This window comes from Polyodon spathula, chromosome 39 (genome assembly GCF_017654505.1).
Source record: "Polyodon spathula isolate WHYD16114869_AA chromosome 39, ASM1765450v1, whole genome shotgun sequence".
NCBI lineage: Eukaryota > Metazoa > Chordata > Actinopteri > Acipenseriformes > Polyodontidae > Polyodon > Polyodon spathula.
Genome location: NC_054572.1, coordinates 3,049,677 through 3,072,289, shown reverse-complemented (window position 1 = coordinate 3,072,289; position 22,613 = coordinate 3,049,677). Strand labels below are relative to the sequence as shown.

General features: G+C 40.5%; 1 protein-coding gene across 3 annotated transcripts in view; it reads left to right on the top strand.

Moving 5' to 3' along the window:
- LOC121304703 (SRSF protein kinase 1-like) overlaps nt 1–19,573 on the top strand; it is a 31,781-nt gene extending 12,208 nt beyond the window's left edge. The window contains exons 2-15 of one of the 3 annotated variants that reach the window (XM_041236000.1): nt 293–411; nt 4,175–4,283; nt 4,742–4,829; nt 5,267–5,354; nt 6,007–6,113; nt 7,370–7,535; nt 8,554–8,579; nt 8,820–9,048; nt 9,633–10,064; nt 10,325–10,425; nt 11,233–11,340; nt 12,505–12,574; nt 17,431–17,523; nt 18,135–19,573. In XM_041236000.1, coding sequence (XP_041091934.1) covers nt 293–411; nt 4,175–4,283; nt 4,742–4,829; nt 5,267–5,354; nt 6,007–6,113; nt 7,370–7,535; nt 8,554–8,579; nt 8,820–9,048; nt 9,633–10,064; nt 10,325–10,425; nt 11,233–11,340; nt 12,505–12,574; nt 17,431–17,523; nt 18,135–18,319 — 1,921 coding nt within the window. In that variant the 3' untranslated portion in view covers nt 18,320–19,573. The other 2 variants (XM_041236002.1, XM_041236003.1) reach the window with 2 other exon arrangements.
- The last annotated feature ends 3,040 nt before the right edge of the window (nt 19,574–22,613 follow it).

Here is a 22,613-nt window from a genome sequence, read left to right as displayed (position 1 = left end):
TTCATTCATTGGTTAATCCTGGCCACCAGAAGTGCAAGGTGCCAAGTCAACATCTGTGGGACTGTTCTAACACAGTTAAGTGTGTGTGTGTGTGTGTGTGTGTGAGTAGTAACTAGAAACCAGTTCAAGCACTGCTATGGGCATTTGTAAACAAGGTTTACAGCATTACAATTTCAAATGATAATCTCATGGGGGAGGCTGGGTTTACTGGACCTGGTGTATATGGCATGTGACAGTCAGTAGCGTTATATATTGGGTGATCCTACCAATGTCTGATCTGTTTTGTTCGCAGGCCAGAGCCTCAACACAGAGGCGCAGCTCACACATCAGAGTCAGAGGCCCTGGAGCAGGAGGAGGAGATCCTGGGATCGGACGACGAGGAGCAGGAGGACCCCAATGACTACTGCAAAGGTGACCGGCTCTTTGTGTTCATCACGCGCAGCGAACATGGGCTTCTGCCGTTAGAGAGAGATGTGCAGCAAACCAAACCACTGTTTACACTTCGCCACTTGCTGATTGTGCTGAACTCGCAAAGAGGAAGCAATAAAAAAATAACATAACACCTCCCCCCCCTTCAGAAACCGTGTCAGTTCCAGATTACTTACAGACCTCCTGATTTAACCCTTTCCTGCCTAAACAGAATGACCATATACGGGCATGAATATGACCACTTTGTGTTTTAGTGCTTGTAGTTTGGCAACCTTAAATCAGAAATTAAAACCCATTATATCCACAGAAAGGCCTTGCGTAGCCATTTCCAATGAGATTATCTTTCTTATGGTGTGGAACTTTTTTTTTCATATATATATATAAACCGCGCCCCCCAGAAAATCATAACAAAATGTATAATATTTTTAAAAACTAGATTTTAAATATCTTCTAGCATTGAGGAGCTACAAGATTTTGTCCGAGCCATGGTCTGTATGACAAAATGCCTGAAAGGCCCCATTTTCAGTACTGTCAGCTATTTTATGGAAGGAGTCCAGACTGTATTGTCAAAATTGGGATGTAGGGATACCATTATTGTTCCTAGTGCCTAGACTTTTTAAATGACAAGGCTCGGAAAAATTGATTTTGATTGTCCCATGTCGTCTTATTGCCGTGAGGCCTCCCGGAAGAGAGATTTTGCTGAGGCACTGACGTTAGAGTAGCCTGGTATGTAGGGGTTAGTAAGCAAAACAAACTGGACCAAAATACATTCCTCAAGTAACGATGACAAAGCAAGCAAAATCACATACTGAATGAATTTGGCAGTTTCCATGGGCACCGTGAATCGCAACAGTCCAATCAGTTTTGAGCTTACAAGTAACGTTGGTGATGAAGGCTGAACGATGAAGCGGTTATCAAATCAATCATCAATTTACACTTTTTTTTTTCTTTTCCTCCCACAGTGGAAGTGCGTAATGCCACAACTTACTGCTAGTTTTATTGCAAACTTTCAGTAGCTGTAAGTTTATGCGTTGACTCTGGTTGCACGTTCTCTCGTTGCCATCAGAACTAGGGGCACCAGATTTCCATGTTAAAAAACTGGAATCTTTTTTTTTTTTTTTCCAGTTTTGCTTTTTTTTTTTTTTTTTTTTGCTGTTTTGATTTATAAATAAAGCGCTGTTTTGTTTTAGTATTTCGGTACATACCAGTCTTTTCTTTGACTTCAATTGAATCCTGTTGTCAACAGCTTAAGTTCCTCCTTCAGCTATATCAACCGTCGTTTTGTTAAAGACTCTTTACTGATTTAACTCTGCATATTTGTATATTTTACAACAAAATGCATATCGAACACAAAATGTCTTAATCCATTAATGCCTATCGAAGCACTTAAATAAAAATTTGTAAAATTAGCTAACCTAATTTTAAAAAATCATTCATAGTATTAGTAATTGAAAATTCTTGATAATTAATGAGAAACAGCGAAAGTATGTTTACTCAGAATCTTAGAAGACTAAAAATAAATGTAAGGACTGGTTGGTTCCCTGAATATTTTTAGAAACTTAATTGATTTTGTGAGGCTTACCTTTTCTGCATTCAAATTTACTTAAATACTGCTTCATATCTTTTAATTTTAGAAATTGCTTCACATTTTTCTCGTCTGTCTCTCTTGGTGTTATGGTATCTATATAATGCATGCTACATTTTTATCTTCAGGTATTAGAAGGATCAAAACTTGGCAGTGCACAAACACGCACTCTGTGTAGCTACCAGTAGCAGAGTGGTTAGTGCTAAGTAAAGCTACACAGCTATTTTTAATTAAATACAATGGCTTTCCCTATTATAATTTATACTGTACATCAATAAACCTTGCTACCTGAATTCTGATTACAGGTCTGTGTGAGGGAGTATAGGCATAATTTACATAGGGGACATGTCCCCCTCACTTTTTCATTATTTCAGATAGAATAATTTTTTTGCATGCATAAGCTACAGAAACTGTCCCGCCCTCTTTTGAAATCAAATTAGGCCACTAATGAGGAGGATATATATCCAAGAGTGTATGTAAATAAAATTAAGGACAGCTCCCTTTATGAACTGAAATGTTCTTCAAACTTCCATTAAACTATGCACCCGTGCAGTCCCCTTGCAGTGGTTTGCATAGCTGTGTTGTACATGCTGCTGCTAACTTTGCCACCACTCCCAAGGGGCCTGCTGTAAATGAGGCTGGAGTTCGGTTGTTTCTTTGCAGTCCTAATTGAATGTGGAGCATGTGTTTGACAGCGGTATTATTTCCATTCTATTTCAACTCATCTTTAAGAAAGTACATCCGAGAGAACACCATCTATGTTTAGTTAACGGTCAGACTTCCACACTTCACTATATATTTTGTATCTCTATATATCTTCTGTTGCCAGGCATGCGTGAAACATATGTTGCCCACAATGCAATGTAGCCGCAGATATTGCTGCGTGTTATTGTTAGTGTTTAGCAACAGTGATGTAAACGCTAAGGTCTGTGTATCATATAGCTTAGTGTTTTGCTTTAAAATGTTAAGGCTTTTTAAAACCATGCAAAATATATCAATGTAATACCCACACAAATTCCCAAAACTAGCCCAAAAATTAGGCGCAATCAAAAAAAAATAAAATAAAGCCCAATAGAGCGTGAACCCAACCAATCTGGCAACCCTGCTTCTCTCAAATCTCTCAATTCTGCTAACCCTGCTACCCTCCCCCCCCCCCCCCCCCCCCCCCCCCCCCCCCCCCCTCCCTCCTTGGTTACTCATTGGTCCAACACTCCCTCGCCCCGACTGCTCATGTCAGACCTGCTCCCCCGCCCCAGTGATGCACTCCCACGCCAGGCTCGGCTCTAAGTCACACAAGCACCAAAATGCACAGAAAACGCTAACAGATCTGAACAAGAGGAATTTACAAACACACATTATTTACAGAGTTCTCCCATCCCTTTCTCCAGTCCACAATCAGGTCCATTACCACATTCTGTCTTGCAAATTAGCTGCCCCCTCCCCGCTACAGGATGTACTGTATTACAGTCCACTTGTAATATAGAAAATATACTACAGTACCAACAAAACCAATTACTGTACATATAAATACACTTCTTCCAGAATTGCATTTTTAACACTATCTTTTTTGTTTCCCCTGAAAAAATGAACAAGGGTTGGAACGGGCCACAATGAAATGATCAGATATGCGTCACGCTTGATGAACGGTCACTGAAGTCAACATTTTATTGGGTCAGATATGCGAGTGCTATCTGTATAGTAAATTATTTGATACTTTTAATCGATTGAATTGAGTGTTATTGTCACTGGCAACAGGAATACATGCTAATGCAACAGGTTAATGTTTTACAAGTTATGACAGGAGTAAATGCTAAGAAATGGTTTAAATGTATTTGTTTAATTTATTGAGCTGAAATATTGAAATGGCTAGCAACACATATAAATGCACTTGAAAAATATGCTTCAAATTTGCAATCCATGCAATTTGGTCACATTGTGTCCCAGGGTCCCATAGTAGCCTTGCTATGCGTCCCTCTGCTCTGTAAACTTTGGGCAGCCCTGCTTTAGAGGTATACTAAACTGATGCATTCACTAGTTGTTTATTTATTTGGTAGGGTCTTTTTTGATCCACTTTACACCCCTAATATTGAACTCATCGGTTTGTATCGTTTACATGTGTTTTATCATGGCTTGTTTGTTTGCACACTGTTTCAATTTCAGGCGGATATCATCATGTTAAAATCGGAGACCTGTTTAACGGACGCTACCATGTTATCCGGAAGCTGGGATGGGGCCATTTTTCTACGGTGTGGTTAGCCTGGGACATTCAGTAAGTGCAAACCTGGGCAAAGTTTCTCACCCACCAGTACAGTCAAACGCTTGTTGGTATTTATACAATGCACAATATAGTGTCCTCTGTGTACTGTAACCTATGGTGAATTCAGACTTTTCATGCATCGCTTTACTGTCTCTTCAGTGTCATCTCGGATGTTAGATTCATATTTGTAACTTGCTTAAATCTGATTTCAAAGCTCCGCAGCACATATTTGAAAGACGTTGACTTCAGTCTCTTCTAATTCCTTGCATCAATTTAAATGAATGTGGAGGTCCCACTACTGTAATCACAACGTTCATTGAAATCCAGTGACGGGAGGACAGCTGCTGCCCCAATGAATACACACGCTAGAACAGATTGCTGTCAGAAGGATGGATTGGAGTCCCTTCACGTAGGGCAGTGTTGGCTGGGAAGGAGGAGAGCTCACAGGTTGCTTTGTGTTTCTGACACAGGGGGAAGAGGTTTGTCGCTATGAAGGTTGTGAAGAGTGCAGAGCACTACACAGAGACCGCCCTGGATGAGATCAAGTTGCTCAGTTCGGTGAGTAATGGCATGAAGTGGACATTTTGGCTTGTATTGAATTGGAACTGTCATGCAGCTGTGTCTTCAGCTGTTTAGAGGTACCAAGTCACAGATGTAAATGGTAGTTTATTTCTTTGGCAGTTGTGTCAAAACCTAATTTCAGTAAATCTATCACGGTATTTCTTTTGCAGCACTAAAAGTAGATCATCCATAACTTCATTCACACACTGGTCCCACTGCGGTGAATGCATAACAAACATGTTATTTCTTTGTATGAGAGGTTTTTCAGGCACAGTTTCTGATTTTTAAGATTTAGATCGGGATTTGTTTTGCTGTGGTATTCCAAACTTTTAATAGCTGTTTTTAGTTATCTTTTTGAATTGCATTCCCTGTGAAAACAAGAAGTTATCTAACATTTCAATTATTTTTATTGTATTTATTTTTTTTCTTGGCAGGTTCGAAACACAGACCCTAATGATCCCAACAGAGAGATGGTAGTTCAGCTTTTGGACGACTTTAAAATTTCCGGAGTCAATGGAACCCGTATCCTTGACTGGTTTTTATTGTGTGAGGTTGGCAGCAGGGTCGGGACCATTCCTGCTTTTCAAAATCAATTCCCTTGTAATCAATTTCAGCACATTGATCAAAATTGCAATTGGTAGCATTCTGTTAATTTGCTTCTCACAATGACAACGCATTACTTTAAATTGAAGTCACTATTAGTCAATTCAGTTGGCTTTAAATGAAAGCAGTTGAACAATCAAAGGAGTTGGTTTTAACATGTACAATTTAGGTGGTTCTGTTAATTTTCAGAAGTTTTTTTTTTCTGATAAGTTCTGCTATAAGATAATACAAATACATTGTGTTAGTTACAAAATCCCTATAGCACTAGTTTGTGTTAAGGTAAACACAATTTTTTTTTTTTTTTTTTTTTTTTTTTTTTTTTTTCTGTTCTCTGACAACACCTCCCTGCTCTGAAATATTTGTGCCCGTCTGGGCTTATCCAATCTCTTCTCTCAGGAGGGAAGGCGGCAGTACATTTGCAATAATTCATACCCGTGGGAATTTGCAGAGCTAAAATTTATAATGACTTTCTCAAAAAGTGTGTCTGGCTGTATGACTGGAAGTGTGAGTGGCTGTCGGATTTGTGATCTGCAAATCCTGTTCTTGCCGTCGTCCTTGACCTGATTCCTAGACGTCTGCATGGTGTTTGAGGTTCTGGGACATCATCTTCTCAAGTGGATCATCAAATCCAACTACCAGGGTCTCCCCATTCCCTGTGTAAAGAGCATCATTAAACAGGTGAGTCTGTTCCTTCAGTGTGTTTCAGATGACGCTACACCACCTGATTATTTCTTCTGATTTAATTGCATGTAGGTTAGCACGTTGTAATCCGCCTCCTACCACACAAACAACCCCCTGCCCTGCGCGCACACACACATTTCATACAGAGAAAAAATATGACTTGCGTTTTGAGGAACTGTACAGGGAGACATTGATTCTTTCATTGAAATTTGATAGCGCACGAGTTGGGAATAACAGCAGTAAAAGACAAACGTCCTCTTTTTCAGGGAACACAAAGATAGTGTCAAATACAAAGCTGAAAGGACTGTTTTAAAATAAGTAGGCTTCCATTTAGATGTACTGTAGTTGGTTTTGTTGGTACAGTACTATTTTTTTCAACAGAAGTAGTATTTTAATTCAGAACGATACACTTCTGAAAGTGTATCTGAAACTGTTAAATGATTAACTTTTACATTACCGTGCCTTGTCTCGTTCGCTTTGTTGTTGGAGGAAGTGCTGTGTAACTGCACAATAAAGAAACAAACAAAAAACTGCGGGCTGATGCGTTTAAACAAGTCAGTTGTAACATTGAAGAGATGGGCTTTGTATCAGAAAAAAAGGTGACAGTCTGAAACCCATAGTGACGGGCAAGTGCATTAATTTGTTACATATATATAATGGGGTTTGTTTTATTCTTGATACAAGGAGGGTAAAACACGACTGTCGTGTATCCGAGTGCTGCCTGTAGAGGGACGGGGGATGGACAGGACTCCGTTCCAGCTTTTTATTTTAATTGTGGAATATAGTGGAAGAATTTCAGTTTTTTTTTATTGCGGAAAACTAGGATCCCTGGTTTAACCTTGTACCTAAAAATGAGTATAGCACCATCTATAGGATATTTTACATGTAGGAACGCAGGATTGCGTCAGAGTTGGTGTTGGATAAAATGGCTGCCTTACACTATTTCAGGTTACTTGCTTTCATTAAATAGTGTTTGGTTCATCAGATTACTTGCTGCTGTCTTATGGGAATACACCATATGCAGTGTTTGCCTACAAGACTGACAGTGATTGGTATGTATAGGGTTTGCTGTGTCTTAATATAAAGTTGTTTATACTGCCTTTGCATTTTTAGCAGTACAGTATTAGCAATAATAAGTATATGTCTGTGATGTACATATTTTTTTTTTGTTTTTGTACCACAACCTGAGTTATTGCTATCATATCAAAATGTCAGTATTGGTGCCCAACCCCTAATATATATTTTAATTTAAGGTTCTTCAAGGCCTGGATTACTTACATTCCAAGTGCAAGATCATCCACACTGATATAAAGCCAGAGAATATCCTTCTGTGTGTCAATGAGCCTTATGTCCGGCGTCTAGCTGCCGAGGCGACAGAGTGGCAGAAAGCAGGGGCTCCCCCTCCATCCGGGTCTGCAGGTAATGTCATCTTCATGTATATTTCATTCAATTTAAAAATGTTTGCTTGTTTTAAGTGATATACTCCACCTCCTAAAGTCTGCCACAAGCAAGGAGGCTGCAATGAATTGCCTCCCGTCTCCTGTACTGTCCTGTGCGACCTACCTGTGTGATGCTGGGAAGAATCTGAGAGGAAGCCAGGCTGCACCGATTAGTATAACAATATGGAAGAATTTTAAATCTTCCTGGCAGCATTTAAACAGACTGAGGGAAGCATGCTAATTACAAACAGAGACAACTAGAGTTGACTGAAATTGAGTAGGCAGTTGAACACATGGGAAAATATTTAGGACAGTGTGGGAGAAGGAACCCTGCCCTGGTACTGCAAGGGCGTGTGAATTACATTGTTGGCAAGATTGCTATATTGGTTTCACTGCAGGTAAACCACAACAGCTGTATGTGTGGTAGCTGTACTTGCTGTACCTGGCACGTGAATGCAGCTTGCTACACCTGCTAATCGGGATTCAAAATCTGCACATGTGACCAGAAAAATAAATGCTGGCTAGTTAATGAGATCAGATCACATTTCACAAACACTTGTCAGCAATGTTGCTGGAATACAAATATATAATTGTTCTAGATGCTTGTCGTCCCATTTCCATCCCCCCTTTCCTTCTGGTTTGGAGTACGCTGATATTTCAAACACGATGTTTTCAGTGAAGTGGCTGCTGCTGCTTTCTGGAGCCCAATCTATTATAGCGCTTTAGTTCAAACTCACTCCAGTGCTCTGGCTGCAATCACACTATGCAACCTACATCTACCAGTTTATCTATAGATTTTACATGTAAAAATAAATACAGGTAAGAATGGATTTTAAAGCATTTCGATGGCTCAAACAATGTATGCCAGCAAGATAACTTTGAAAACAGAAAGGTCATTTTAGTCTGCACTGAATCAGTGAAATACCAAACTGCAATGTGTAAACCTGGATTCCTCGTTTCCTGTAGAGAACGTTCACTTTTTGTTTCTTGTGTTGCAGTGAGCACTGCCCCACAGCCGAAGCAAGTAAGTATTCCCTTCTTTCTCTCAGTAAGGGTTATTCCTGAATACCTTTCATATTCTTAACTGTGATGTATGGGTGACCTGGGATTCAGTATCTGATAAAGGTGTAATTTTCTTAGTTCTCTTATTTACTATCTCTAAGCAGTTCACTACGAGGTTCTCAGTTTGACGTTCTGTAAAAAGCAGGGGAGTGGGTCTGTGCAGCGAGTTTTAACTGCTCCCACCCTGATGTTGTTTTGCTAGATTGTGAAGATGTCCAAGAACAAGAAGAAGAAGCTGAAGAAGAAGCAGAAGCGTCAGGCGGAGCTTCTGGAGAAGAGGATCCTGGAGATCGAGGAGCTGGAACGAGGGAAAGAGGAGGAAGAGGAGGAGGGGGGGCAGGACAACGAGCAGGAGGGCGAGGAGGACAACCAGCCCTGCGTCCAGCTCAAGGAGGCAGCGCTGGAGGACATGGCCGACGAGTTCATCGCAGGTGAGCGGGAGGGACTGTACTGCACGCTTTCATGTGGGTATGATGAGCGCTCATCCTCTCTGTAGTGATGCTTAAAGAAACCAAGTGGAGGGGAATGGATGTTTTAACAAAAATTATAATAGGAGGCAGTGTGCTCCAGTGGTTAAAGTCCAGGGCTTGTAACCAGAAGGTCACTGGTTCAAATCCCACCTCTGCCACTGACTGACTCACTGTGTGACCCTGAGCAAGTCACTTAACCTCCTTGTGCTCCATCCTGCGAATGAGATGTTAAATCAATGTCCTATTGCAAGTGACTCTGCATATAATGCACAGTTCACAGCTTACCTCTGTAAAGCGCTTTGTGATGGCGGTCCACTATGAAAGGCGCAATATAAAAATAAAGATGTTATATTAATGTCAAACTTGAATTAAAATATTTTCTTCACACACACACGCTCTTATCATTAACCAACAGGTAATTATTATTTTTTAAACCAATGTCTATGCAAGTTTCTCTGTTTCCAAGACATAAACGAGAAACATGTGGTGGAAAAACAGTTTTAAATAAATAAACCTCTAAAACAATTTTTTTTCCTGCTATAAAGATGACAATGAACAAAATGAAATGAGGGAGCACGCACGCACACCAGATGATGACTGCGAGAAGTCTCCAGGGGCGGTGAACTGTAATGGACATGTCACTATGGATGAGCTGTCTGAATGTAGCAACGAGGAGATCATGATGAAGAAGGAGGAGGAGGCAGACCACAACAACGCTAATGACTGTATTCCCACAGACCGCTGCCAGGGGGGGAACGAGTTGCACCTGAAATGTAACGGCATGCTGCAGAACGCACAAGAGCCCGCCCGGGATGGCAATGTTACAGATTTGTATGGACCTTTAAATAGTGGCAGGCTGGAGTCAGTGTCATGTGATTTGCAGATTGAAGGGCAAGAGGTCAATGACAATGAAGAGATGAACCACATGCAGAGCAACGTGGAAAAAGAGACCGTAGAAGCAGATAATATAAAGAACGGTCAGTCCATACTGCTACTCTCCCTTATATTATTTCACTCTGTAAGCATTTTTTTTAGTCCTTGATAAACGTGTAGAACTTAAAGTACGTAATCTAGTCTCTTTAAAAGACCTCTCAAACTTTTCTATTAGTTATTATTATTATTATTATTATTATTATTATTATTATTATTATCATCATCACTTTTTGAATTTTGAAATGCCTCCCATTTTTCTGAAAGTTGGGTTGAATTTTCTTTCTTATTTATTTTTTTCTCACAGCAAAACTTGATGCAGGCAGCTTGCTGGTGAATCCACTGGAACCCCTTAACGCAGACAAGATACAAGTAAAGATTGCTGACCTGGGGAACGCTTGCTGGGTTGTAAGTGCATTTCAGAAACTGATTGCTGTAGATGCACTGATTTGAAAATCAGGAACGTTGTTACTGTTGTCAAACATCACAATGTGACTGGAGTGATTTTAGGGTTAGGCTTTTGAAGTACTCTTGATTGGGGTAATCAACCCAATTTGAGAGCCTGCGTTAGCGTTGCTGAGATGATGATGATGATGATGATTCTTGTCACTTTGTTTGAGAGCCTGAGTTAGCATTGCTGAGATGATAATGGTGATTCTTGTCACTTTGTTTGAGAGCCTGAGTTACCGTTGCTATGATGATGATGATGATGATGATTCTTGTCACTTTGTTTGAGAGCCTGAGTTACTGTTGCTATGATGATGATGATGATGATGATTCTTGTCACTTTGTTTGAGAGCCTGCGTTAGCGTTGCTATGATGATGATGATAATTCTTGTCACTTTGTTTGAGAGCCTGCGTTAGCGTCGCTATGATGATGATGATGATGATGATGATAATTCTTGTCACTTTGTTTGAGAGCCTGCGTTAGCGTTGCTATGATGATGATGATGATTCTTGTCACTTTGTTTGAGAGCCTGCGTTAGCGTCGCTATGATGATGATGATGATGATGATTCTTGTCACTTTGTTTGAGAGCCTGCGTTAGCGTCGCTATGATGATGATGATGATGATGATGATAATTCTTGTCACTTTGTTTGAGAGCCTGCGTTAGCGTCGCTATGATGATGATGATGATGATTCTTGTCACTTTGTTTGAGAGCCTGTGTTAGCGTTGCTGAGATGATGATGATGATGAGTTTTGTCACTTTGTAGCACAAACACTTCACAGAAGACATCCAGACGAGACAGTACCGATCGTTGGAGGTGTTAATCGGCGCGAGCTACGGCACTCCTGCTGATATCTGGAGCACCGCCTGCATGGTAAGAGATCAAAGCTTTTGGAATCCATGTGTTTATCTAAGGCAGTGTGGATCCAGGGAAATGTTGCTACATCTTTTTCAGGGGGTTGCTGTGGGAGGTTAAAACGTTGTGGTGTATGTTTTAGTCTGGCTTGCATGTTATTGGCCTTGGCTAGAATTGTATCTGTGTAGGATCTTTAATAAAATACATTGTGTGCCCCCTGTGGCCGACAGGGCGCCTGTGGTTCTGCAGAGGAGCGTCCAGATCTGTGTTGTCCACTGGCGCTGTCTGGTGGCCTCGCTGTGAATTGGCAGCGTGTAAAATGACAGATTGGCAGGAGCACGTTTCAGAGGACGCGTGCTCCAGCCTCCGTTCCGGGAGTCAGTGGGGGTGTTGGGAGCGGTGAGCCGAGGATACAGACAATAATTGGGCACACTAAACTGGGGAGAAAACCGGGGTAAAAAATTGGAGACGACCTAAATTTTCTAAACAAAAAAACCCCCAAAAAAACAGCGTGCCTCTTTGGGGACGAGTCCATAATAATTAATGCTTCTGCCCACTGGACTGAGTAACCCATAGAGAATATCCACCTAAGACTTTACCTTTTGATTGGGTTTGCAAGTGTATCGCTGCAGGACCCGCTCCAGCTAAATCGTCCATACTGAGACATGATAAAAATATTCACGTGTTGATGTCTATTCATCCCTGTGTTCAATACAGGGCTGCTCTGTGGCATTCACAATTTTCTGATTTAAAAAAAAAAAAAAAAAAAAAAAAAAAGTTGGAAATTAAAAGCTCAAAAGTGCAGTAAGAGGAACAGATAATGGTACAGAAGCTAATAAGTGTGTATGTCCATTTTGAGTAGATGGGGTGATAGTAGTTGCAGTCAGTAATTTCACACCCTTCCTGCAAATGGTACATTGTACACCACTGTACTTTGATACTGTACATGAAATGAATACACAAGTACAACAAATACTCCAGTGTACTTTCTTTTTGTTGAAATTAATGACTGAACCGTTAACAGCTATTTAAACGTTGAATCTGTTAAGTGTAGAATTACAGCCATAATAAACAGTTTAGACTTATCGGGTCTCTTGCTACTCCACCACTGTGATTTTAGAGGTTGTTTTGGGTGTTTTTAAAAAAAAAAAAAAAAAAAAAAAAAATGGTTTTCCTTTGCAGGCGTTTGAGCTGGTGACAGGAGATTACTTGTTCGAGCCCCACTCTGGTGAAGATTACTCGCGAGACGAAGGTATTTTCTTTTCCTCAGTTCTTTCTGTGCTTGCCCCATTGGTTGGTTGGTTTGTTTGACAGACATCACTTGGAATAAGCTGCTCCCAGGCTTCGCTGTCGTCCTCCTTTCTTAAAGCAGGAGTGTTTCTCAGTCAGGCTGCACTTGTTGTAACAGACACGTTGTCTGTTACTGCATTCCTCCATGGATTTCCCTTTCTGCACAGTCTCCTTTATCAGAAACCTCACCTTGGCAGTCCAGTTTCTTTACACTTCACCCAAAGGTAGTTTTTAACTGCAGGGAGGCATACACATAGTTCTTCACCTTAAAACAATCAATAATACTTGGAGCTAGCTGTTTTATGGTTAGATCAGGAAGAATGTTATGGAATTTTTTTGCGAGGATATTTAAGAAGATATATTAATACAACAGTTTTGTGAAATTTGTATACCAGTGTCAAGAACAGAAGTGGCACTATGCATAAGAATATGCTGCGTACACAGAGATTTCCTCAAATTCCCTGTTGCTGTGCTGAATTGGCTGTTTTAAAACAGCTTCACAGTAGATGTTGAAGAATGCGTGTAGGCTTTTGCATTAGCTGTTCAAAAACAGGAAATAACATTCTCTTGATTTTAGCGCTGGCCTACAGATCATCTACATTCACGCTATTTAAAAAATGTTGCATTACCTTCGGGTTATTGCACATTGCAAAATTGCATTGGTCAAATCTTGGATTTAAAAAACGACATACTGGCATTTTAATAGAGGTAAGTGCATTGTCTGCTAAACAAAGTCCTGAAATGTATTTTACGCCCCATTGTTACTGGTGTGAGGGGACTCTCAGGCTACACTTAATGAGCTCACACTGTTGAAAACCTCCCCGCTCTGATTACAGACAGCAGACACAGGTATCGAATGAGCTGGTCCACGCTTCATTCTTGCAGAGGAAATGTAGGCATGTTTTTAAATATAGAGCCTGTCTGGACAAATGCAATAAACATACACAATTATTGGCAATAAACCATTTTCAACTTAAGCTGACACAACAGGTCCACGTGATGTATTGCTGAGGTAATGATTCAATGAATGAACTGATCAGTTTGGGAGTGACTGACAGTTGTGTTTTAGTCCTTTCATTTAACTGAACTGGTTGCGAACTTGGTTGGTTATATTGCACACTGTTCAGTGAAAATATTGTTGGTTTTAAACAGGGGTGGAAATAAAACTCCCATTGCATAGCAGTCTGATCCATTCCTGGTTTTACGATGCGTTTTATAGAACACACCTCAACTTGTTACCTGCACACAGTGTCTAATCGAGCTAGTAGTAAAACCTGGAATGGGTGACACTGCTGTGCAATAGGAGTCTTATTCCCATCTCTGGTTGGATAAGTAATAATGATTTGCAAATCAGTGTTGCGCAAAGCTTGTAGGTTTTATTACAAAAAAAAAAAAAGCTACCAGTGACTTCACCTTGAAATGCAATTTAAATATCTGTTTAAATATTAACAGATGGGATTAGGTGACCCAAGTTCATTACCTCTGTGTTGGCTTTAAATATTTCATTGCAACACCAATGCTTGTATTTCTGCACTGTTCTTCATTACAATGTCTTGAGTCCTATCACCTGATGTTTTACATGCCTGCACTACCATTCCTGTGTGTATTTCCCCCATCTCACTACTTGTGTACTGTACCACCAAAAAGATTCACTTGTCCCCCTTGGTAAAAAGAACAGTTTGGCAAAACTCTTCACTGCTCCTGTAATCCTGTGTTTCCTACTAAATGCTTCGCCCCTCCAAAACACATGCCTCCATTGCACTTTGATAATTTCTTTATTTTAGATGAGAAATCTAACTATCTCACTTATTTTTTGGATTTGGATTTGAAGGAATGCTTGCTTTCATTATCTTTGGTACCGGTTTCCCTCCTGCATTTAGCCACCGTGAAAGTTTTGTCCAAAAGACAAGTCCTTAAACTTCAGAGTATGTGTTTTGGATCTAGCCCGTTCTCTTGAGTCTGCTGCCTCTCTGCTCCTCCTGTTTCTCTGTCCAGCAGAGCGTGGCACGCCCTTGCAGAGGAATTCCCTGCCTCCAGCACAGAAACACTTGAATTCGCCTGCCTTGGACTGTAGGGATGTGCTTTTGGTACATTTTTATGAAGGTTTAAATGCTATGCAGGTGTGTGCGTTTCATCCATGTCTGCATGCACTCGCTTTAATATTACATTCTGATGTATACTGACACACCCGGTTAGTATTTTCCAAGCAAAGAAACCCCAAAATATAAGCAAATAACATTTTAACATTGCAAAGACTTAACTACAAAGTAAAAAAGAAAAGAAATTAAAAACTAGTACACGCCAAAGTATATTTTGAAATTAGGGCTGTCACAAATTGATAAGCCGATACATTCATCCGTGCACATTTTTAATAAAGGTAATGATCTTATAGCGGCTGTCCTGCATAGTAATAAAACGAGCTTGTGCTGGCCCTGTGGGCACAAAGTGAATAAACTAAACAAAATTAAACCTTTTTTTTATCTTTACGAAAAAGTTTACTGGTAAATTAAAGCCTTCGTAATTTATTTACAGTTATGCGTTCTCCTGAATTTAATATTGAAAAAAAACCCTCCCTTTTAAAATTGTTATACGTATTCACAGGGATGCTCCAGCAACAGTAATTTCTGAATGTTTTCATTTTAAATGGTCAAGCATTGAACTTATGATTTAGTGGTACAGTAATTTTGTTTGGCATAATTATGTACATACCACAGTGCTGGTTCCTCCAAATATTTCCAAACTTGGCTTCGCTTCTTTGTAATTTAATAAACTGGCATCTCTAAACAGCTACCATAGGATACCATACCAGGCCTAGTGCAGCATGAGCACAGAGTGCACCAATAAAGCGCCAGATCAACAGAGAATGAAACCCACCCCAGTGCCAATCTTTCTGTTGCACCAATTAGAAAAGCTGCTTGGAGGTAATTGCCAAACCCCTTCCTTTTTATAATATGGCACCACAGCAGTCATATGCGACAGACTGACTGTATGTGATAATAAATTTAATAAAATGAATATATAAAAAAAAATATACGTTTTGGTGATGTTTGTCACTTGACCGGTTATATGTCTACTGTATTATTCAACATTTAACTACTTTAGAATTTGTACGTTTTTAAACGTTTACAATTCTCATCCCCATTGGATTGTACAGCAACAATCAGAAAAGTGTGCGCTTGACACAAGTCGGGGACCCAAAGCTCTGTGAACCTCTGCTCCACAGTGATGGGTGGGGGAGTGAAGAGGTACTAAAAGCCGTTGCAAATTCTCCTTTTAACCCTTCCTCTTTTGCTTGGGTCAAGGTGTGGTGCTGCGTCAGTGTGTGGCCTCCAGAAGGATCAAGGTCAGGTCAGTAAGGTAGCTGTGTTGAGGTAGCAGTCAGCGTTTTCAGGAATGGTGCAGTAGGCGTGAGAGGGAGTGGGGCAGACTCCTCACTCGTTCTTCTCATGAAGCTGCAGCTCTCACCATAGCCGTTTGACTGCCAAGCCCCCCACTGCCAAGCCCCACTTCAGTGAGGAGCTCAATTTCACCAGCAAAGGCTTCCTATTCTCTTTTAAAATAAATTATAAATTTGAATTCTGGTTGGGCAGCCCAATGACCATCTAAGGTATTTGGAGCTTTACCAGCCCTTCCATTTTTCACTAGTTACACCATTTTTTAGATTTATTTTAAATGTAGTCGTCTCCAATGTTTTACACCGGTTTTCTCCCCAGTTTAGTGTGCCCAATTATTATCTGTATCCCCGGCTCACCGCTCGCACCCACCCCCCCAGTGTTTGCTGGAGGTCTATAATTCAGGCGCATCTGGCATCGTGTTGATCTTGATAAAGTAATCTCATGTCACATTTCTGTAGATTTTATTTAGAAGCCTGACTGTATACACTTTGGTGTCTGTACAACAAGTGAGACAGCTTTTTATTTTTCATGGACCCATGCATAGTAGCACCCCAACTGCACTGTCTGTCTCTCCTGTCCTTGCATGAACAGCAATATGCTACCCATGCATTTGGCATGCTGGACTATGCCTTTTGATGCCCACAAAATGTAAAAATTAATAGATTTGTATATTTTGCTTGGCTATCATGTTAGTCAAACTGTTCTTTTCTCCCTTTTTTTTTTTCTCTCATTTTCTCCTCGCTTTTAAATTGTCATCTTGCATTCTCCCATTTTCTTACCTTGATACCCTGGCCATGTCTCTTTTTCTCCCTCTTTTTTCCTTTAGACCACCTTGCTCTCATTGTAGAGCTCCTTGGCAAAATCCCACGCCACTATGCTCTCTGTGGGAAATACTCACAGGAATACTTCAGTCGCAGAGGTACAACCCTCTTCCCTTTGTGCAGCTGTGGGGCCACAAACACAAGCAGTGCAAAACAAGAGTCTTGTGTCATAACTATTTTGAGTGCTTGCTGTTGACTGATTTCAAATCTGAAGTTGATTTTCTTGGACTAGTTAACAGGCTTGTGGTCTTCTGCCAGCCGACTTCTTTTAATTCCATTTAAATTATGAGCAATAAATCATGACGGTCCTGTCTGAGCCTTTAGATCCTGGAATTGAATCCTCAAAGAAGTGTTACAAACTCACCCATAGCTTAAAGACTCCACTTCTAAACTCGGCCTGTAACTAAAGAAATGTCTAGCACGGTAGACGTGTTACTTGCATGTCCAGCAAGCTTCTGTAGTTTTACGCGAGCACTGCTCTGTTTCAAGCTGCTTGTGTCTGTGTTCCATTGCTGGTTATTGCACATGGATTTGTTGATAAAATGGTTGCATGTTTTTCCCTCCTCTCCCATCCTTCTTTTGGAAACCTTTTAAACACGCAGATCACATTGCATTGATGATTGAACTGCTGGGGAAAATACCTCGCAAGCTCATAACGGGAGGAAAGTACTCCAAGGAGTTTTTCACCAAGAAAGGTAAAGGAATGTAGCCGGCAGGAGGTTCTGTTGTTTTTCCCTCGACAGTGTAAGAGCGGAGTGCAAGAGATAGACAGGTACAGTTACAGGCAAGGTTTCAAGTCTGTCATGCTGAAGTTAGATTTGTCTGCAGCTGTGTGAAAGTTCTGAATTCAGTGGAATTGCTCTCGCTGCTTTGTATGGTGCAGTGGTACCTAAACAGTGTTGCTTTTCTACGAAGATCTACATTGCCGCCTTTAAAAAAAAAAAAACAAAAAAAAAAACTGCAAGTTTTAAATACATATTTTGTATTAAATGTAGAAGTTGCTTTTACAGATGTATTATTCAGTTCCCACACTAGAGTAATTGCAGTACAGTGCTCCCTCCTTGTATCTCTCTCGCTCGTGTTATAAAAACGTGAGTTAGTGAAGGGGTCTGAGTACAGGGAGATGTAGGTCTCTACTGTCAACATGGCCTAACCTTGACTTAGGTAGGGAATTATCGAATGAGAACTATCCAGCACAGTTTATCATTAGTGGCAGGTCTGTCACTTACTATTTCTATATAATTTATGTCTGAGGAGCTCGGAGAACTCCTCCTTTCTGGTCCTAACGCTTCGGCTTGCTGTCCAGGTGATTTGAGGCACATCACCAAGCTGAAGCCCTGGGGCCTGCTGGAGGTCCTGGTTGAGAAGTACGAGTGGCTGCAGGACGAAGCGCAGACCTTTGCCGACTTCCTGCTGCCGATGCTGGAGCTGATCCCGGAGAAGAGGGCCACGGCAGCAGAGTGCCTCCGACACCCCTGGATCAACTCCTAAGAACCTGCAGCAGCTCCCCGCGCCATCGCGATCACAATGGGGCAGCTCTGTGTGTGCGTCTGGGGCGGGGGAGGGTGGGCTAGAGGTGACACAATATGATCAATACTCCATTCTTGCTGATTTTGTTTTTTTGTACGTTTTTTACCTGATAGTACTGGAGAGTGCAAGTCCTGTTTTCTACTGAAGTCCTGTGAGATGCGTTTTAACTAACTTGTGATGGATCATTTGAGGGTTAGGGTGAGGGGTACTGTTTTTTTTTTTTTTTTTTTTTTTTTTTTTAAATGAAAGTGCTTGTTCTTTTTAAAGCATTTTTGCTAATACAGCCAAACTAGGATGAGAGAGAAGTGAACTACTGAATCTGCACTGCTCCTCCTATAACCGAGGAATGCATGGCAGTTTTTTTTTTTTCTATTTTGAAAATCTGGGGACTGAACCCTTTTGTGGCTGCTGTTCAAGGTGCCTCTCGTTCTTTTGTATGGGGGGGGGGATCTGTTGTGGGATCAGCAGGATGGCAAGAAAGGGTGTTTTCTTAGTTGGATTTTGCTGTAATGCATATTGTGACATCTCTAGCAGAGATCTCTTGCCTGTATGTTGAACATTACATTCTGCAGTAGTGTTTCTAACTGTCCCATTCAGAGTCATGCAAACGCATTTCTTCCCTGCGTGCGAGTATACACTTTGACTAAGAACTTCTACATACCGCTATAGAAACAGATGTTAAGATGGTGCTGAGGGAGGGAGGGGGGGGGGGGGGGGTGGAATGAAGACTTTGTACTCGTACCAAAGAGTTGGCCTTGTTCTGTATATTGGTTATGTACAGTAAAGAATTCCAGATATTGGTGTGTTAGCTAAGAAATGAGTGGAGTAGTGCTTAGGAAGCTTTAAATAACATGGAAGCTGTTCTCTGTGTAGTCTGCTTTAACATTTGTTTTCATGCTGACCATGCTTCTCTTGTAGCTTTAAAACAAGAAGGAAAGAGAAGAGACTGGAACGCTGTTGTAGTTATTGCTTGAACTCTCAATAGCCCAGCTGTAAGAGCACTTTCTTTTTTTTTTGTTTTTTTTTGTTTTTTTTTTTTAAAGGAACCTTTTCAGCAGTTTTCTTTTCATGCTCTTGACCATGACTGCTAAACTAAATGAAATGAGTTGACTTTTCCTTAGTTCCCAAATAAAGAGGATTTTGAAACGATTGGCTGTGTTATGGTCCAGGCTTTTATTTACTCTTCCCAACTCTCTGTCCTTTATCTTCGGCCTTTTCCCAGAACCGTTTTCATCTCTGGTCCTCCTTCTAAACCATGTTTGCATGAATGTTAAACTATCTTTAAATATTTATTTTTTGTTCTAATATGTAATGGGTTAGTTTTAAATTTTATAAAGACCAAAATCTGAGATTACACTGGGGCTGGAAAATGTAATTATAATAATGTGGTGATGTAAGAGATTCATTAATTGTTAATAACCAAATCAGAATGAATTCTCTGGTCCTCTTGGTTTAGTAGTGTCATAGGGGAGCTTTGTGTGCTTGGTTTTCTGTTACGGAAATGCATGCTCTGCCATTGAAGATTACCGTCCTTTGTGTCAATGACCTTGCGAGAATTAGACATGCTTCAGTTCTCAAGACACAAATGCAGCCTGCTTGGTGAAGACATTAAGAACGCACATTTCGGTTGATCAGATGAAGAGCCCAATAGTCTGATATTTGGAAGTGCTTATTCCATGTGTCGGAGTTCCTGAGCCTCACCTTTCTGTTTGTTTTTAAAAGATCCAATGTTCAGTGTGACCTGGGAGACGACTCGTTGAAGCTCGTGCTGTGAGCATGCAGCACAGTGTTAGTGTTGGTATGCAGTACCGGTAAAGGATGCTGGATTAACAAGGAAGGGCATATGCAGTCCCTTACCGTACATGTCAGTCAGTTTTTAGCAGTTTGAACAGTGATCTGGCAATGGAAATGCTGGTGATAATGATCCTTTCTATTTATTTTTTTTTCTGGGTCACCCCATATGAAATTAACCAAATTCTTCACTTGAGTGATCAGACAAGTCACGCGTGATGCAGGAAAAGATGCAAAACAACAGTCAATTCTACAAGTTTAATTTCAATAAAATGGGAACATGCTTTTATTATGCTTTTTAACATCCATGTGTTTCTGAATGTTATACAACATGCCATAGTTTAACGAAAAACCTCCACAAATAGAACAAGCAAAACTTATTTGACAAATACATATTGTGCTTTATTTACATATATACACTACATACATACATACAAACACACTGCTGTGCAAAAGTCTTGGATGTTGCATTTTTCTACTCTGCATTATGAGAATCAACACTTTACTCAAAGCCTCCACTAGTGTTTTCTACTATGATAACAACCTTGACTTGCATAAAGGAGGAAAAACACTGAGTGAAATAGCTCGCATCACTTGATTTTCAAAGTGTGGTATCTGAAACATAATCAACAAGTACAGAGAAACATCATCTGTAATTGACAAACCCAGGACTGGAAGACCCAAAAGCTGTCTAACAAGGATGAACAATACTTGAAGACAATGTCCTTAAGGAATAGAAAGAAGACAAGCGTTGAATTGACAGAAGAACCGGCAGTAGACACAAGTGTTGTTCATCCATCAACAGTCCAAAGCACCTTTGACCATTGTTCCCTAGTCCAATTTCTGTGTTGTTGTGCGTATTTTAGCCTTTTAGTCTTGTTCCCCTTAACAAGGTATTCTTACTGCAACACATCCTTTCAGTCCTGATTTAAGAGTGACCTTCGTACTGTTGATTTGGTGGAAAACGACACCTGTGACAGCAGTGTGTGTGTGTTGATAGTAGTGAAACAACGTTTGTCACAAATTTCAACATGTGGTCCCGTTTTCAACACTCGTACTGCAAATGTAAATGCGTCCATGAAAACCAAATTTGACTTAGCTCTGGTAAAATCTTATCTAAATCTTAACGATAACGAAACAGCACGGCTGTGAATGTGTGGCAGGGCTTCTCAAACTCTGTCCTGGGGGACTCCCTGTGGCTGCTGGTTTTTGCTCCAACCCAGCTCTCAATTCCTTAATTAAACTGATAATTTGCTTAATTAGACCTTTTTACTTGTTTTCAGCTCTTGAACAATTGCATACTTCAAGTTAGCTGTAACATTTGATAAGTAACTTGAACTGCAACTGTTTAAAAGTTGGAAACAAGTAAAAAGGTCTAATTATGCAAATTATCAGTTCAATTAAGGGTCTAGTTGAGTAACTGAGCTTGGTTGGAATGAAAACCAACAACCACAGGGGGTCCCCAGGACAGAGTTTGAGAAGCCCTGATGTGGAAGCTTCTCTCTCCTAGCTGCAGGGGCATAGCCTTTTTCCAGTTCTGATCAGACTGATGCTGTGGAGATATATAAGCTGCATACACCATAAATCTCTTAGTGATTATTCATCAAACATGCAGTGGCCCTGGCAAATGTGTTCATCTTTATAATAAAGCAGGATCTCCAGATCTGAAAGCAGCAGCAGCAGGAGTGTAAAATTATCAATGTCACATTCAAGCTGTTTTAACTTGAGCAATACAACAATTGAAATGAGCTGGAATGGAATGCTGGAATGCTTTCCGGGAAAACCCTGCAGATCTGGTATTTTGACCTTGGTTCATGAGCTGCATGATGTATTTCAATGGTAAATTAAAAAGGGGCACTTCATAGCTGATGCAGATCCTGTTGCACTTGCCTGAAATACTGTTGATCACTGCTGCTTTGAGACTGAGCTATGTCCTGAGCCTAAACCCTACCTCGTCTCCAGAATGGGCTGGGCAATGGGAAAAATAAGCCTGCTGTGTTCCCTCTACATATTCACAAGGATATACCAGTTTTATGCCTGTAACCCTGTCATTTTAATAATACTTTAAATTTAGCAGGCAAGTTAAATATTTACAGTTCAAGGAACTTGATCAAAACTGGAACGAGATGACTTGCAAACAGCTTACCCCCTGACTGGTTACACTGAGCTGTAAACGATATAATTCTACTTCAGTGTTTATCCACATTTTAGACCCGGTATGCACACCTGTAATCTTCATCTTCTTCAAGAGCAATCACTTTTACTTACCATGAAATACAATGGGGTGTGCTGTAAGCAAGTCAAAGTAACACCATTTCAATCCTGCCACAGAACACCAGGTGGTGCTATTGAACTTGAAACACCCTTTGTACATAACAAATAAACACACACACACACACACACACATACATTTTTACATTCCTTCTGCAATTGATATTAAGGTCATTTCAACTGAGCAGGTGTG